General features: G+C 42.5%; 1 protein-coding gene across 5 annotated transcripts in view; it reads left to right on the forward strand.

The window, feature by feature from the left end:
* The window catches only part of Rbm33 (RNA binding motif protein 33), a 98,429-nt gene that overhangs the window by 74,203 nt on the left and 5,166 nt on the right, over positions 1 to 19,060 (forward strand). For 3 of the 5 annotated variants that reach the window (XM_029477708.2, XM_021161823.3, XM_085836551.1), the window contains 3 exons: positions 2,095 to 2,763; positions 16,302 to 16,511; positions 18,644 to 18,832. In XM_029477708.2, the coding sequence (XP_029333568.1) occupies positions 2,095 to 2,763; positions 16,302 to 16,511; positions 18,644 to 18,832 (1,068 nt within the window). The remainder of the gene's footprint in view (positions 1 to 2,094; positions 2,764 to 16,301; positions 16,512 to 18,643; positions 18,833 to 19,060) is intronic. The other 2 variants (XM_029477709.2, XM_021161824.3) reach the window with 1 other exon arrangement.

The raw sequence follows: 19,060 nt of genomic DNA on the forward strand, positions 1-19,060 counted from the left end.
GCATGAAAGAAAACTAACTCTACTGGACTGGAACGACATGGCTTATAAAGAGCCTTTGTGATCTGGGTCTTGGGTTGCACCCTTGTAATCTCAGCTACTCTGAAGGTAGCCATCTTATCTTCTCTTGAGCTTTTAAGTCAGTGAGACAGACTAAACCTTCAAGTTTAAAATAAAGGCCCAACCTAGACGGCCATCAATGGGAGGAGAGGCCCTTGGTCTTGGGAAGATCATATGCTCCAGTACAGGGGAATGCCAGGGCCAGGAAATGAGAGTGGGTGGGTTGGGGAGCAGGGCGGGGTGAAAGCATAGGGGACTTAATGGGGACTTAATAGGGGACTCACTTAATCTCAGCTATTCTGAAGGTTAAGTGAGGCAGGAAAATCAGTAGTTTAAGGCCAGTGTGGACAACTTAGATCCTTCTCAGAATTAAATAATAATAATAATATAATAATGTGATATATATCACTGTGTGTGTGTTTGTGTGTGTGTGTGTGTGTGTGTGTTTTCCCCCTTCCCCAGTGGTAAAGCTTTGGGCAACATTCACAAGACCCTGTGTTCAGTCTCAGCAAACCTTTCTCCCCCCAAACCTAAATAAAATGATCTTTTCTTTTCTTTCTCCCCCCCCCCCCGCCCCCCATCATTTGATAGTGCCTTTGGGTTCTATAGCTAGCTTTTTAGTCTGGTTCACATACACATTTCTTTTATAGTAACAGTGACTTAATAATAAAAGGAGACCAGGAATTCTGGAAATTTATTACAGGCAGGCAGATAATTTATGAAAGCAAAATAGAAAGTTGACAGATTGCAATGGTATAGGTTGAATGCCTTAATTTGTTTTTGTTTAGTGTGTGTGTGTATGTGTATGTGTATATGTATACATATATATACATACACACACACACATACATATACATAAATGGAACCAGGCTTATATTTCTCTTCTTTGTAAAGAAAAATATTTTGCTTAGCTAAAGGTGACTTACTGACTTGACTTAGATTTATTGAGTTGGTAATGGTACAGTAAAGGATAAATCTAGAGTATTTTTATCTATATCTCTGAACCCACTTTAACCCTTTCTTGACTGCTTGGGAAACAAATGCAGAGGAAATCACTCCTATGTTAGGAAGTGGTGCATCTGGGTCTTGGTGCAGTTGTTGCATTGTGGGCTTCCTCCTCATGCCTGCTGCAGTAGCAACCCCTCACCTACCTCCCTACCTTGTTTGAAATGCACCTAAGACTTTGACATGCAACAAGAAGTCACAGGGTGCCCACGCAACTCTACCTCTGTGATTGTCTTACGTTTCTAATTCTTGAGATTTATGGAAATAGGTAAGATTTGTAACGAGGTGAATTGTTAATAGATTGAATCTTCAATAAAGATTTTTATGGATAGATAATTTTATAAAACATATTTAAGTTTTTAAGCTTTCTTCATTGGATTCTTTACTAAAAAAGAAAATCACTAGACATTTGAAAGGAATTCTCTGTATAGACTTTGAGTGTAGTTTGGGTCTGGGATATTCAGGGCATTCATGTAACATTAATATTCCAATACTGTGATTGGCAGCATTTTGATTCTGAGGAGGGTTCGTGAGTTCAAGGTCAGAAAGATTGACTTGAGCTATTCATTATAACCAATTATTCTGTGACAAATGAGTTTGAGATCAGGCTGAAAATTCTGTACGAAAAATCAATAGTTCTAATCAGGGCCTTTCAGGTCATTTACACCCCACCTTTTGTTGGTTTGTCAGGGAAGAGCCAGATAAAATCCCTGTGACAGCAGGGACTATATGGCTATTGCCATTTCCATTTGAAACATATTTTGATATCTTAAATGAATAGTTTAATTGGTTTCAAACTTGTAAATGAGTAGAAATTTACATTATTTCATTTTTAATATTCTGATAAGATTTTCCAAATTAGGTTTAGCTGTATAATTTCCCCCCCTCCCTAGAGGAAAGAGTTAAACTTGTTAAGCAGATTTTTGAATGCCTTCTTTCAAATACTGAGTTGCAAGGTTTGGGGGAAAATTGATTTGTTTGAAATGGCCACCCTACCACATAAAGCAAAGTGAACTGTGTTTTCCATTTTAGTTTCCTGATGAAGATGAAGAGACAAGGTTATATCGCTTAAAGATAGAGGAGCAGAAGCGTCTGAGAGAAGAAATCCTGAAGCAGAAGGAACTACGAAGGCAGCAGCAGGCTGGTGCCAGAAAGAAGGAGTTACTGGAAAGACTTGCGCAACAGCAGCAGCAGCACCAGCAGCAGCAGCAGCAGCAGCAGCAGCAGCAGCAGCAGCAGCAGCAGATCTATGGCTCGCAGACCTCCATGGAGCAAGAAGAACTGGCAGCTACACCATCACCTACCAATGGTAACCCACTGTTGCCCTTTCCAGGGGCACAATGCAGGCAGAATGTGAAAACCAGACTTCTCGTTAAAAACCAAGACATCACCACTGCTAGTGTTCAGCCCAAAGCAGTAAACTTTGTCCCATCTGGTGCTAACGTGCAGCATCAAGGGCAACACTTGAGACCATTGAAGCATCTGCGACAGCTGCCACACAAAGTCCTCCAGGTCAAACCTATGGATATGGAGGAGACCCCCCACTCCCCACAGGCAGCCAGAGTGACATCCCTTCAGGGCCGGCCTCAGGACACCAAGCCAGGGGTGAAGAGGACTGTCATGCACAGGGCCAACAGTGGAGGTGGTGGAGACGGGCCACATGTCAGCTCCAAGGTCAGGGTGATTAAGTTGTCTGGAGGGGTAAGTTGACACATTTTATGAATTTCTCTGTAAATTTGTTTGCCTTATAGGGTATTAGTCTTCATGAAAAGAGTTGAACGTGAACTCTGGTAGAGTCATGTAGATTAACCAAACCTAAGATTTAAGTTCTACTTCTGTATGAACCCATATTGTCTCAGCTGTCTTGAGTCTAGTGAAAGGCCATTGTGTCATCCTGCAGCTATACCTTTCTCAGTTTTGGCTTTTTTTTATAAGTAATAAACAGTGCTCTCATAATCCAACAAAGAAACTATCAAGTTTGTCATAGGTGTGCTTATTCCTTTAATTCACATACAGGAGAGGCAGAAATAGGCAGATCTCTGTGAGGCCATTCTGTTCTACAGAGTGAGTTCAAGACAGCCATGGCTAGACAAAGAAACCCTATCTCAAAAAAATTGTTACACACATAGTAGTTGTTTATAGCATTTATGTATGTATGGTCAGAGGGGGTGGGCCCACTTTTGAGCCACATACTTGTCTGTGTAATTGCTGTGCTCTGTAGCAATGATACCTGTTGTATGCATTTCACCTTGTAAACTGAGTTAGTGATTGACTAAAGGCACAACATTTGTACAGCAGAAAAAGGAAAAGGGCCTGCAATTCCACCCATGAAGTGCAGCAGTTTCCCTTGATGTATGAAATGCTATGTATGTGGTTTGCTTATCAATTAGCTGAGTATGAGAGAGAAAACAGAATTTCTCCCATGTGATTTAAGGATATGTCTATAGAATAATGTCAAGTAAATTACATATGTAGAATACTCAGTATCCACAATCCTGTTTTATCTGAATGTTTTCCTCCTGTCACATTTAACATCTGAAGCTGCTATGTTCAGTGGCACAGTAAAGTTTGTACAATGGCTTTCTAGCTTTGGGCATTTGTTTATTTATTTAAAAATTTTTTATTAGATATTTTCTTCCTTTACATTTCGAATGCTATTCCCTTTCCTAGTTTCCTCTCCTAAAGCCCCCCCCCCAACCCACCCACTCCCACTTCCTGGCCCTGGCATTCCCCTGTACTGGAGCATATGATCTTCCCAAGACCAAGGGCCTCTCCTCCCATTGATGGCCGACTAGGTTGGGCCTTTATTTTAAACTTGAAGGTTTAGTCTGTCTCACTGACTTAAAAGCTCAAGAGAAGATGACTATTGGTGGCAATAAGACTTGCTCACTGGTGGGAAAAACAGTGTAGATAGATGCTCTGCCACAGAAGTTAAGTATCTACCCATAGGGAGCAGCATTTTAAACTAGAAAGCATACTTCCTTTAAAAAGAAAAAAACTGTATGTACTTACAATTATTTCTTTGCTCCAATGTAAAAACAAAACTAAGACATTTAATATGAAATTTATTTGTGATTTTGCTTCATTACTGCGTACTTTTACTGCAAATAGGAAAAACAGTCTTTTGAATTTCCACTTAAATGGTCACCAGTCACTTTGGAATGGGTTCTATCTAACCTTTCTTTTTTTGACTCTTAAGTACTGATGTGCATTTCTAGCAGCTCTTCTACTTCTGTGTTGGCAACTTTGATCAACCTGATGAGTCTCTGGTGGTGTTCACTCTTTATCTTGAGTAAATAGTATTTCCCAAATACTACCTCCTCTAAGTGGATAGGAACTGTTAGTAAGAGAACATATAATTGTGGGTTCGTTGCAAAATGTGCCTAATTAGGACAATTCAGAAAGTTAAGTAGCTGTGTGTTCCAGTGTCTGGAACTATCACATATTTGACTTTTATCATCGCCTTTAGTTGCTACTAGGTATCAATCATAGTTGTCCTCTTCCTGGCACTGGCATCACCCTAGGGCTCAGCTCTGTGCTCTGCCTCTAAGAATCTAGCTATGAGTCTGTACGGAGTCAGGCATCACAGCTGGGCAACCTGAGAATGAGAGGAGGAGAAGCTTCTAAGTGACATCTGTGTGAAAGGTTTTAGTTTTTCAGTTCACTGTTTGAATCATGGCATTTTGTTGTTGGCTGAATTCTATTTTGCTAGAAGCTCTTGACTTCTAGTAGGGTAAAAGTACAATATATAGCTTATAAAGTTTCTTAAAGAAAGCCTAGTGTGTTTTCTTTTTGATTCCTATTTTTTAGGAGGTGGGGTGGTTTCTTACTGTTTCCTAGAGTGGTCTCAAACTTGTTACCCTCCTCCCTCAGCCTCTTGCATGCTTGGATTGCAGGCATGCACCACACATATCACACACACACATACACGCGCATGTGCACGTACACTTCACCACATATGTCTGTCTGTCTGTCTGTCTGTATGTATGTATGTATGTATGTATGTATAATCTGTTTTCCAATGGTCTTATGTGACCTTATGAAAGGGTTGCTAGACATGCCCTCAGGGATCACAACACACAGGTTAAAACTGCTGCTTTAGTTGTAGAGAGAGGTGTGTTTGTGTGTGTGTGTTCCTAAATAAATAAATGCAATCTGTTTGTCCTGTATAATGTTACTTGTATTTTTCAGGGCTGACCATTGGAGAACGTTTTATTATAAGGCAGAAGTTAGCTCATGCTTCCTAAGAGAGCTGTCTCCTTTATGGCTAATACAAAATCTATGTAACTAAATCGAAAGTGTTCAGTAGTTCCTTTTGGCAGTCACTCTCTAGCCAGGCTTTTTGACCAGTACTACTTAAGAACATGAGTCTCTGTAGTTAGCTCTAGCCAGCTGTTGCTATACCTCATACCAGTTGGGAATGACTCAACTTCTTTGGGCTTGTGTGTATGACTTATAACTTGTGAGCCTGCTGTGACTTGCAGTGGGTGTTTCTTGTCTTTCATAGCTAATTTAAAATTTAAATCATTCATCTTTGCATATTTCATTTTGATTTTTGAGATAGGGTCTCATGTAGTTCTGAATTTGCTATGTAGTTTGAATTCCTGATGTTTTTGCCTACATTACCAGATACAAGAATTAAAGTGGGTTGCCACTATACCTGACTTTCTTAGAATTTTTTTTTAAATTGTAAAAGATGGAGAGTCTGAGTTTAAGACAGTAGATTTTAGTCATTTCTTTAATTATGTTACCTTTAAAGATGTTTTCATTCATTTGTCTTCTAGTTGTTGTACGTTAGTTCTTTTTATTGAAATTATTTAGGTCCTCTTTATTAAAACAATTTCATCGTGGTAGTAGGAAACAATCCTAAAGATTTTCATAAGAATGATTTCTTGGGGGCTGGAGAGATGGCTCAGTGGTTAAGAGTACTGACTTGTCTTCTAGAGGTCTTGAGTTCAATTCCCAGCAACCACAAGGTAGCTCACAACTGTCTATACTAGGATCTGATGCCCTCTTCTGGCATGAAAGTGTCTGTACAGATAGAGCACTTGTTTACATAAAATAAATAATTTTTTTTTCTCTTAAGAATGACTTCTTGCCGGGCGTGCTGGCACATGCCTTTAATCCCAGCACTCGGGAGGCAGAGGCAGGCGGATTTCTGAGTTCGAGGCCAGCCTGGTCTACAGAGTGAGTTCCAAGACAGCCAGGGCTATACAGAGAAATCCTGTCTCGAAAAACAAAAAAAAAAAACAAAAAAAAGAATGACTTCTTGATATTCTGTGTACTTGTGATGGCTGGATCACTGTTCAGTTATGCCTGGAGGAAGATGCTGTGTTTCATATAGAGCTTGTTGTTGGCATCATATCTGGCATTGACTGCTCTGAAACTCATTTTTTATAGCACATAGAACTTGAAGCTCTCCTTCTCCAGGGTCACAAGCTAGCCTTCTGTGTGATCATCTGACACATAGAAGCTTCCCTGCTTTTGCTATAGAAAAACCCATGTTTGGGTAGTTGTCTATCTTGGCTGCTTCTGGGATTCTGTGCTGATGCTGTTTCTTCTTTCTCTTCATCATCATCATCATCATCTCAATTTTCTACCTATAAATGCTAGGTCTGGTGGCTGGGAGGAGTTCTAGAAGAAAATGGATGGCAGATTAAAGTGTTCCTGAGGCTTTAAAGAGGTCTGTGCTTCCTGCTGGCATTTGCAGTGGCTACTGTCTGTCTAGGGTTGAGCATGTTCCACTCACATTTTCATTCACTGTGGAGCAAACCTGAGTCTCCACATAACGAAGCAGTAGGTCCAGACATCTGGTTGGGTTCAATTCTGAGTCTTGGCCCTATTTAATAATAAAAGCAAAGGTAGGAAGCATCAAAAGTTTATTTACTGTGACTGCTGGGACCATCAGTCCGTCTCTGATTAACCACAGAAACAAACAGTTAAAACAAAGCCTTCAGCCTCTTCTGGCTACTGAGAGGTGAGACCCAGCTCCCTTCTGAGTGACCTTGGTTACTTGATTTACATCTTTGCTTATCAGTAAAACGTAGGCCTAGTTCCCTTCCGGGAACTGTCCTTTGGTTGGAGGGAGAAAGTAGAAAGTAGGCAGATACTTTATCCTGATCCCGATTATGAAAGATTTAGAAATTTGGCAGCAAACTAAGTAAACAGTTGTCCTCTTTGAGCACATGGAGAAGTGGGAGAGACTCAGGACCCCCACCCAGCAGAAAAGCCGGCTGATCAGCAGTGGGTCTCTTTGTATTTATTTTTAAAGGCTGTCCTACTATCCCGTGGAAGACCTCAGTTGATCTATGGGAGCTTGCTTTGGAAAATGGGGTGAATTTGTCCCTCTTTTTCCCTGTCTTAGAGAGGCAGTGAGGGTATCTCCGTCCTTCTCACCAGGCTTCCTTTCGAGACAGTGCGTGGGTCCCTCTTTCTATGGGTCACAGGCTAAATTTCATTTTGTTACATCTTGATGAAAGAGAAAATTTGAGGCCTTGCCCCTTTCCCACATCCGCCACGGGTTTCTATCTTGGACTGCATTTGCTCCTCCACCCCCACCCTCTGTCTCTCTGTCTTTCAATGTCCATTTATGACTGAGTAATTTCTCTTCCTCAGGTGGTTTATGAGAAGATTGGAGGTACAGAGTGCGGCCTTAGGCCAGAGGCACTAGAGACTGTAGCTACACAGTAGTACACCAGCCTAGCCTGGGGCCTCACCCAGAGCCATATGTTTGATTTCTGCTCTCCTTTTAGTCTGGAGCAGTCTCTTGGTTTTTATGTTGCTTGCCTTTGACATTTTAAAAGACTACAGTCTGTGATTTTTGTGCCCTTTGCTGTAATTTACATTTTATCTATTGCTTCTTCTGATATGTTTGAGGTTGTTTGTGTTTGGCAGGTTCGCCACAGAAGGGAACCTGTCCTTGGTGTGATTATGCAGACTTGCCCTATATTGCTGAGATTAGCTTTAATGACTTAGGTGAGGCAGTGTTTGCCAAGTCTTTCCTACACCTGGCCTTACCCACTGTAAATTGTAGTTGGGAAGGAGCTCTGTGTGAGTTCCCCCTTACCATCCAGCACTGATGTGTCCAGTTCTAGTGTGCCTTGTGTATCTGCTTTTACTTGTTCATTTTCTTAACTTTAGTCAGCTTTGTGAGGTTTGGGTTTTTCAGTGAACTGTCATTGCCATTATTTACATTGATGCTAGATCTCATCATGATTGGCTAGAGGGGGCCTCTTCCTATTGGCTTCTGTGTCCCTAGAGAACTCCCCATTGTTCTTTGAATGTATGCTTATTTCCCTATACTCAAACTCTTGTTTGATGTGCCTCGGCCTTTTTCTGTGTGGGTCTGGGGTGGGTCTTTTCTTTAGAAGTCTTTAGTCCCTTGGAACACAGATACCAGGGGGCTGCTGTGTTCATCAGCTTCTCATTACTGTGAAAAGGTGAGTAATTGGTTTGAAAGAAGAAAAAAGGTTCACCTTGTCTCACCAAGTCAGGTTTTGAGCCACAGTTTCTAAGCCTCACCTCTTCAGTGTTATACAGAGAAGGCCTTCTTTTCTCCTAGCAGCTGGGCAGAGGAAGAGAAAAGAGCTGAGGTCATCTCAAAAATCTCTCCAGTCATTAGCTTTCCCTGAGAAGACATGAAAAATTATTTGCCCATGGATCACAGTGACAGACCAAAATACAATTCTACCCAAGTCCACCTTGGTAAGCCAATGAGTTCACAGAGCATAGAGGAAGGGTAACTTACAAGGATGTAAGTGACCTCCAAGTTGTATCACTACCATGTCCCACTCCATTATAGACACCGACCTCATAAAAGATGCATCATGGAGTTCTACTTTTCAGTGAAGCTCCCATGTCTTATATATGCTAGCATTTCCTAAGATCATTTATAGCTGCAGGAGGGCAGGAAAGAGCCATGGCAGAATCCTAGGTGAGACTCTGGGACCATCTCTTCCATTACAATTACAATGACCTGACTACCATTATTTTGCCCTGGCTACTGAGCCATAGTATTCTCTATCCCAAGATGGCCTCATGTTATGCTTAAAAAGAAAAGTACCATATAACTGGGGCACTTTCTGATGCCCTGTTCAGTCTTCCAGGAACACCATAGATTGGAAACCAACCACATCTTTAGCCTTTGGAGGATATGTAAGATCATGGCTGTCAGTGGTCAGGACACCATTGTCTTTAATGCAGGTCTGTGCTTTGTTCTGGGAGTTGCAAAGATCACCAAGTTGCAATCATGGGCCGGCTGGGTTTTATTGAGATTTCCTATATCTTGAAAGATTATTGGCAGATAATATATCCATATATATATATATATCTTTTTTTTTCCTTTACTACATTCTATTTGAGTTATATGGTAGTCAAAGAGAAATTGAATATATTTGAATCTTTGAAGTGAGTCTCTTCTGTACCTCAGGGGCTAGCCAAGACCTGCTTCTGTGATACTACTAGCCAGGACATAGGACACTTAATGGGAGGGGAGGCTATCTGGGGACTTGCCCTTCAGGGCAAGGTCTTTGGATTCTAGTGTTTATGCATTTTGGTGAGGCTTCTGGCTGCCCCAGTTACTCAGGAAGGAAGGACATGCTAACAGCAGTGAGGTCTAATAAGAGCCTGCAGAGAAGCCATGGTCTCAGTTGTCACAGCAGATATGACATGAACTGAGGCACTAGGCATTTGAGCTGCATACAAAAGCAGGCCTGCCTTTGTGGATGGAGCTCTGTAGTGAACTGAGTACTCTGTGGATTTTAGTGTATAATAGGTACAAGCAGAAGTAAAGTGGGATGGGCAACATAGCAAGGAGACCTGGAGAAATAAATGGCTTCTGAGTGGAGTAAAGGAGTGGGTCTTCCTGGTATGTGTGTAGGGAGTGGGGTGTGTAACTGTAGCAGTTCCTAACTGAAGGAAGGGCATTGGGTTGAGTACAGAGAGTAGGAGAGACTGGAAATGGGCCTTGCATAGATTCTTTAGGTCTTAATTTTTAGAGCAGTGGGAGCCACTTGAAAGCTCTGATGAGTTGATGGTCTCACTTTGTTTTGCTGGCTTAAGGGGGGGGGGGACCTAGGAAAAAAGAAAATTGGCAGTTTTGTTTGTTTTCCAGATTTGGGGTTGATTTCTATTTTAAGCATAATATAAAGAGGACACAAGGCATAACTAATCACCTTACTGTTGAGGTTCTGATGAATAGAAGCATAACATTTAAACCCTCCAATCTTTGGTTACTTTGGTTACCAGCCTGATAGAGAGTTGCACACCCGTCTTCAGTCCCAGGCGATGTAGAATGTTCCACATGCCCTTCTTGTTCTCTGGAGGTGCCTGCCCATTCTTGAGCCTCTATTTTTTATTGCTCAGGACTGCTGCTGTTCTGGGATCCCTGCTGGTGCTTCTGCACATACTCTGCCCTGCCTGCTGACTAGAGCTTCCCATGCTTTAGAGCTTCTGGTCCCTGCTCTTGAAGGAGCTTTCTGCCTTCTCACCATGTTTGTCACTAGACCCTAGGACAGTTTCAAGGACATTAGAAATACTTGAAGCTGAAGATGTCTGCATAGTTGGGTTTCTTGTATCAACGAGGTGGAGAGGACATGGAATCTCTGCAAAACATCTGAGAGTGAACAGGATAGTTGTCCCCTAGCCTTGTCAGTGATATCAGGAAGTGAGCAGTACAGGAGCAGGGCCTGGAATAACTGGTCTTTACTGTTTATCTTTGCAGCCACCTGCTTTTCCCTTCAAACTCCTTTTCATTTGGTTTGCTGAACAGGATTGTTTTGTGAGATCTGTTTATTGTATTTGAACTTTAAAAATGCTCACATTTATTTTGGTAAGAGGGTGTGCCACTGTTTATGTGTGGAGATCAGAAGACTTATGGAAGTTGTCTCTCCATCATGTGGGTCTCAGGGGTTAGAACTTAGGTCATCAGGCTTGCCATCAAATACCCCTACCCACCCACTGAACCATCTTGTCTGCCTGCTGTCACATTTGCTAGTTTGAAACTGTTGCTTAGAGGACATAGCTCTGCCTTACTTGGTTGGTTCTGGCAGAAGCTAGCTTTGTAGGGCAGTCTGGTAGCACCTGGGCACAGCCCAGGTAGCTCAGATGGAAGTAGAACTGACTGTAACTATGGTCTTTGGTATGTAGGACAAGACCATGAATAGAGTTCTGAGGAGACTGTTGGTGACATGGGTGGGGCAGTAGGTAACAGATTTGCACTGGGCAGACCTGCAGGAACAAAATTGCCCCTGAAACCTGAGCTCTTGAGTTTGAAGACCCAGTTCACAGCCCCACTGCTTAGGAAGCCTCCGTATTAGAAAGGACCCAGAATCTCACTTCCAATACATTTTCCTTTTCACCTAGTAGATTTGTGCCATCTGCCCTGGGCATTGTTGTTTCTCCTCAGAGGCTATTAGGGTTTTGGTGGGTTTTGTTTTTTTACTTTTTTTGTTGGCTTGGTTTTTAATTTAAAGACTAGCTAATTCTTCTCTCATACCTAACTAATCTCAGAGTGGAGGATTATTACAAGGTAAGCACCTGAATAATTGACACATTCTCGTATAGTAAATAAAACACGTGTGCTAAGTGAATCCCCCATGAAGTAAAGTCCAGTAGTTAGGTCTGGCTACTCAAGTAGCTTTTGTCTTTTAGATTTGGTTTGTAGTTGTTTTCAGGACCATTATCTGAAATAATGGTCCAGATTTCTATCCCCAGTGTGCTTGCTGGCATGTAAGCATGCCTGATGAATGTAAGGTATTCTCACATCTCATAGCAATACCCTAGGCAAGGAGGTTAGGGCTGGCCTGTTTCTGTCCTGTCTCTCATGTAGTCCAGCAGTCTACAGAGAGAAAATAGAGTTCTACACATATGTGTACTTAGAAACTTTACATAGCTTGCATATCTTTTATTGTGCTGATCCCAAAGGAGCCTCCTAGAGATTGCTGGGATAGGCCTGTATTGTTGTCCTTAATAGAAACCTGTGCAGCAAGGGTTGTGGCTGTACCATCATCTACACTGCTGGTGACAGTGAAGTGTGGACTTATCAGAAGGAGAATTCATAAAGAGGCTGCCCTGGGACACCATGCCACTGTCCTTCTGTGTGTCCTGACAATGTTATCTGTCCTTTCAGTGCTGAGTATCAAATGTCTGTCATGAGTACAGAAATTAATTTAATGTCACCTGAAGACATGCAATTAATCTTTTAGAGGTTTTCATAATACCTTTACAGAAAGAGTTGCCAGTTTGGCGGATTTGGATTTTGGGGTTTAGAAGAAGATAAGGAAAATTAATTTTTCATCAGGGTTAATACAAGCTAGCAGGGCCACAAAGGCTGAGGAAAATGATTGGGGAATTTGTCAAGTGTTGTCACTCCAGAATAATGCTGCTTAACGCCTGATAGGTATAATCAAGGGCTGAGGTTCTATGGAGAGGGATTAATCAATTTGCCTGCTAGTGAATGCAACTCAGCGATACCACTTCTTCATGGGCTTTAAAGAATGAAAATAAGATTTGATCTGTCAAATTGCAAGAAGCCCTGACAGTGTCAATGGGCATTTTTATCTGTACATTTAAACCATTTGTTATAAATAAATTTGTCCTGCTAATGTTGATGGCCACAAACCTCATTTTTTGTAAAATTAAGCTGATAAAAAATATTCCCTGATCTTACTTAATTCAGATAGGAATTTTAAAACCAAACACTAGTCTTAAGGGACATTTTTATTTTATTCATTAAAAGACAGTCACTTTAAAGCAGTTCAACAGCATGTCTCTACCTGGTGGTTATGATGGCTGTAACTTCTTCCCCCTCATCGGCTCTGGATAAACTGCTGTCTATGCCAGAAGTTACAGCGTGCACCATGCTGCCTGGGGAGACTTGTTCTTCCTGCAGATGTGCTTTTATATGGGGACACCATCTGGCATCTACTCAGGGACACTGGTTTGCTTACATCTCAGCTACAGATTTCTAAGGTGCTTAATTTGAAACAACAGTATTTTAATACTTTTCCGACATAGAAACTAGTAAGGTCACAGCAAGCAAGATATAGGGTAGATTTAGTTTGTCTTGACTCTCATTCAGGTTTGTTTATGTGCATGGCTATAGATATAAGAATGTGTTCCTGGCAATGGCCCATTATCCTATCTATTGACCATTTTCTACTAGTGTTAATCCAGAGTCTACTAGTAATTAAACTTGGCCTGAAATTAGCTTTTTGTGTGCAAAAGTCCAGAATTGACCTCCACCCAGTAGAAGCTTGTGGAAAGGCAGACTCCTCATGGGACCATGGTTCTCAGAAGGTCAGGCTGTTGCCCCCTGCCTGTCAAGAACTTTCAGAAGTTTTTGTCCTTGGGGAACAGGAGATGCATCCAGGTAGGCAAGGCCTGTTCTAAGTGCCTACATTTTTCAAAATATAGGTGATTCAAAACTAAAAGAGTGAAGCCAGGTGGTGGTGGCATGCGCCTTTGAACCCATCATTTGGGAGGCAGAGGCAGGCAGATCTGTGAGTTTGAGGCCACCTAGGGCTGCACAAAGTTACCCTGTCTTGAAAAACAAAACATAAATAAATAAGTGTGATTTGGTTATCTCTTTTTGTGCATAATTGGAGAATTTCCATGGTAAAATGTTTTTAAATGTAAGTTACATAGCCACATATTGTAGGAGCCAGTGACCTACTTGCCCTCACTGGGGCAAGTGCCTCTCAGGCTGGGATCTGGCTGTCTACAGCTGTAGCATGTTATGGTTAATTAAGATTTGAATCACCTTGGTGTGAGATGCTTTTCCTGTCTTCCTAGAGTGGACTGGCTAACATCTTGAGAAAGGTTTGTGGGTGTTTCTGAGGGTGTTCTTTAGTAAAGGTGCCTTTTCCTTTTGATGTTGGTGGCTTTGTGGTCAGCATGACATGGGCCTCCCACTCCCCCTTTTCTCCTGAATGAGACTGAACTAGGTAACATTTTTACCTTAGCACTGTGCTAGAATCCCGTGGGAGAAGGGAGTTTTGTGTTTTTCTTTGTAAAAAAATGTCTCTTTATCAATTCTCTTGCTCCTTAGAGCTCTAGTCTTTGCTCCCTGGGTTTTGAGCCAGTTTGGGTATGTGTTTTTGTAGGATTGGCCCATTTCATGTAAGTTGACTGATATGCTGGCATAACGTTAACATCCTTTTCGCTGTTTTGAGCCACATTGTAATGGTCCCTCTGTTTTCCAGTTTGAAACATTTGTCCTCTGCCCATTTATTTTTCTTGCTCAGCATGGCTAAAGGAGTGTGATGTGTGCTGTTTTCAGAGTAGCCTTTGGGGCTGACTGATAGAGAAGTGGCTTCTCTGTGTCTGTTCTTGAGTGTGGCCTTCATTGCCCCTTACTCCTCTGTTTGGAAGTGGGAACCAGTTCCTCTTAAGATCTCAGCTTGTTCTTGGAATACCTGTAATATTTGAATTAGTTCACTTTAAATGTTTTTTTTTTTTAATCATTTTTTCTTACCATGTCTTCCTTAGTTCTGCATAGCCTTTCTTGTCATATTCCTCCTCCTCCACCCCAGCCTCCAGGCACCCTGAGAAAAGTGCCTGGACTCTCGGTAGCTTCTTATTGTCTTCAAAAGGACCACAGCCCCAGAAACTTGTGGGTCCATGTCTATACAGTTTTGTTCTAGGACAATTGCTGGGTCCTTTGGGGGAAGACGATAGTACATACACACTTGGTCCTGGCAAACAGTGCTTTGTCACCTCTTTTTTCACTGTGTTGATTCCACTGCCTCAAAATGGTTGTTTTGCAAGTCTGTGAAGTTTTAAGGAGACCAGACCTGGCAGTTTCTGCATGCTGCAGAGGGTCAAAGTTCTGCTCCATTACAAGAGCTTATCTTTTCTTGGGTCACAGTTATACTGGTTGCTTTTCCTTGAAGGCCCCTTTCTTCCATTAAGTGGTCCTAAAAGATAACTTAGGAGATTTTCTTTTTCTTTTTCTGTGGTTATAACAAAGACTGGATGTAGAAGAGAGGTTAATTTTGGTTCTCGGTTCTCTAGACTGGGAAATTTTAGAGCATGGAAACCAGGATCCCAATTGTGAGGGTTTCATGGAGGAAAGTCAGACAGATGCCTGCAGGGGAGAGGTGGGAAGGCAGGAGAAATGTAAGAGGCCAAGTGCCTTTTGACAGCTTTTGGCATAACTAACCCATTCTCACAGAACCATATGAGGGTGGAGTCTCTGTGACCAAAACACCTTCTAAAGGCCTTATGGCCTCTTATACTACTGCACTGACAATTAAACTTGAGAATGGTTGTGTTGGGGATAAACTATAATCACTTCTATAGCTGGATGGGAATGGGAGATGGATATCGACATGTACCTCTTTTGAAATTGTTAGCACCCATTTACCATCATGGCTGTGTAGCCTGTGTGAGAAGGTTACCAACCATCACCTGGTCTATGTCTCTTTACATCAAGAAGAGTACAAGTACACCTGTCACTTCTCAAGGGCCAGCATCCATGTCTACTACTGCATAATGTAGCAGGGCAGAAAGAATTCTTGTTATTTGTTCTTTCTGTCTCACTCACCAACCATTCTTTGAAACACTGCTGAAAACTGCAGATTGCTCATAGGCCCTACCCACAAGCTGTCTTTATGCTGCTGCTTGATGGTACATGGGCATGTCAGTCGTCATACCTCATGGTCCTCGTGGTCAGGAGCCATTGAGGTTGAGAGCAAGAAGACCAGGAAACGGGCTGTGGATGTTCCCAAAGCTCTTAGTCAAGAGCTACTTTACTTCTCTGGTGTTCACTGGCTGTGAAACCTGCTAGTGGTATAAATCCTGGGGGGGGCGGGGGTGGGGGGTGAGCTCCTGCAGCAGATCCTGGAGCCAGGCAGCTTTTCCATTTGTGGTGAGTTTGAGCAACAACTACAAAGTTAAAACTGGTTGTCAGTTTTCAACAAGAGTGTTCTTGGCAATACAAAATGAAGTAGTTTTACAGTGTAATCAGTATGGATTAGACAGTACTTGTGTTTATTGCAGCCTCTTTAAATGGATACATTTGTTTAAAAAATTTAATGTTTTAAATTTCAAAAAAATTGTATTTAAAACCTTAACCTCTGCCCAATGAGAAGTTTCCTTACTGGCTCTAGGGAAGAGGCCAATTTGGTATTATTTATGTCTGAAAAGTTCTGCCTCGAGGTCAACACTTGTAGTAAATGCCAGTGCCTGACCAAAATGGTGGGCAGACACTGATCTGCCTGCTGCCTTGTTGATTTCAGCAGGGAGGAGAGAGCGATGGTTTTTCTCACACAGAAGGCCAGCCCCAGCGGCTTCCACAGCCTCCGGACATGAGACAGCAGCCTACCCGCAAGGTGACGCTGACCAAGGGGGTTCCTCAGCAGCCCCAGCACCTTCCTGTGGGGCCCCACATGTACCCGGCTATTCCTCCAGGGATTAAAAGTATCCAAGGGATTCACCCAGCCAAGAAGGTACTCAAGTCCTTATTTATGTAGCTTTCCTAGCTGAGAGAACTTGGCATTGGGTGGGGTTTTTGGTGCTTGCTAATATTCACATTATTAAATGAGCTGTTGTTTTCTTAGTCCTGATTTAGAAAGCCTTTGCCTCCACTTATTTACTTGGTGGTACAACTAGAGAGTATGACTGCCCTGTACCTTGGAACAGCCACTGCCCAGTACAGACAGCACTGGCACCTCTATTTCTCTCACCCACTTGATAGCAGGAATGTTTCAAATGGAGAACCAGAGGTGTGCTTGTCCTGCCTAATAACCCCCAGTTTAAGGAATAGAGGCAAGGCCCTGTGGAGGTGAGGGTGTAGGTGAGGGTCATCTCCTCTGCACCCAGCCTGCCAAGGATCCAAGCGGCTCCCTGTCCCTCCTTGAGGAAGCCAGTCTAGTCACATTGTAGACAGAAGCTTCTGGCGGGAAGGCAGCTTTCTACCTGTCAGAAGGAGTGAACACAAAGTCCCCTCTACAGCAGTGGCACGTGGCTGAGGTGCAGGTGAGGCCAGGAAGAAGGAGACTCTTGCAGGTTCTGCTGTCCTCCTTCAGAGGTGGGGTCTGCTGGTACAGTGTTTCTTTTACCTTGTGTGTATTGTCTCTCACACTGTTAAAGAGATAGGAGCCCATAGATGACTCTGCTGTTGCAGCAGACAGATGTACACATTAATGTTAATTAAGTCCAGCAATCAAATGGTGGATCTCACAGACTGCTCTAGGCTACATTCCCTTTCACACCTATCCTCTGGCTATATGAAGAACATGACTTAAGAGAATTAAATGTGGGCTTGCTAGAGGGGCTTCACCTCCCACATCTTAGCTCTCCATTAAGAGGCCGATGTTGTCTCTCACTTGCTGGAGCTATTGTGAGGCTTTTTATAAGACTTTATATTAAAACCAAGTATCTGGCTGAAATCTTTACCAGAGTGTACATTATGCGACTTTCTGTAAGGAAAGCAGAAAACACCTTTGATGTGTCTCCTGTGAGTCTTTGAACTGTTCCCTTATTTCTCCAGAATATGCTCCACAGGAATGGTAGTGACCTTATGAAGATGCGTCTCTAACTTTGTTCCTCTAGGTTTCCATTCCTGTGGTGCCCACACATATTCTGAGTATCAACTCTGGCTTTGTGCCTTTCCTTGTGAGGTAGTGGGCTATGGTGAATTGCTCCTTTAAACCAAGTGCTAGAAGAGAATTAGGGTAGGACATGGGTGAGGTCCAGTGTGCTTTGGTTCCACTGTCTTCACGCCTAGCTAAATAATTGCAGAATTAGGTATTCTCTTTTTAATTGCCTCACCAGTTGAAAATGCTAGAAATGCCAGCCATCCAGCCTTTCTTCAGTGAAGGCTCTTCACTGGTTCTAAAATGTAGATGGCTTTGAAAGACAGTGCTTTGACTGGCAGATTGGTGTATGACTGTGTGATAGCTCTGGAGGTGATGTCACACGTGGCTAGATGAGGTCGTATGTCAAGGCTTGAAGATGATAAAGATAAACCTTACCACTTTGTGTAGAATCCCAGATGACTCATCACAGTTGGAGATTTTTTTTAAAAAAATTTTTAAAGATTTATTTGTTTTATGTATTTATTTATTTATTTTATGTATATGAGTACACAGTAGCTATCTTTGGACACACCAGAAGAGGACATTAGATCCCATTACAGATAGTTGGGAGCAGCCTCTATGTGGTGGCTGGGGATTGAATTCAGGACCTCTAGAAGAGTAGTCAGTGCTCTTAACCTCTGAGCCATCTCCAGCCCACAGTTGGAGATTTAACCCTGTGTATACCATATGTCCATTGGCCTGTGCCATGGTGGGAGAAGTGTTTGTTTGGCTAATTGTTGCCAGTGTTGTATCTTTGCGGCTTATCATGAATGAAAGTAATGCCAGAATCCCTTCCAAATATAGCTGTAGAACTTTGGGACCTAGTCTCATTCTACTTGCTGGTATTGCCCTGGTTAGCTATTAGGCCACCCTTTAAGAAGATCCTGTGGCTCACAGCATGTCCTGAGGGACCCTGAGCACGTTCTTACTTTTGTACTTTATTAGCCACTACAGGAGGAATCCACTCAGGTGTCAGAATGCATCTTCTTTGTCATTGCCAGGCCATCATGCATGGGCGAGGACGAGGAGTGGCAGGTCCCATGGGTCGGGGACGACTAATGCCAAATAAGCAGAACCTTCGAGTGGTGGAATGCAAGCCACAGCCCTGTGTGGTGTCTGTGGAAGGTCTATCCTCATCCACCACTGATGTCCAGCTGAAGAGTCTGCTGATGTCCGTGGGCCCCATCCAGGTGGGTTGCCTGTATGTGATGGCAATGCCAGTGGGTTATCTTTCCAGAACAGTGGCCACTGTGGGTTACATTTGTAGTAAGATGGTACTCAAGAAGAAAGATGCTAGTGCTTGCCTCATAGAGTTTAGGAATTAAACACTCTAGTAGAACAAATTGTCCTTTGAAGTCTGTCCTACAGTTCACATGTGTACAGTCACCTATATGTTTTTGTATTGGATCACATTTTAT

Source organism: Mus caroli, unplaced genomic scaffold, assembly GCF_978045245.1.
Source record: "Mus caroli unplaced genomic scaffold, Mus_caroli_1 scaffold_4, whole genome shotgun sequence".
Lineage (NCBI taxonomy): Eukaryota > Metazoa > Chordata > Mammalia > Rodentia > Muridae > Mus > Mus caroli.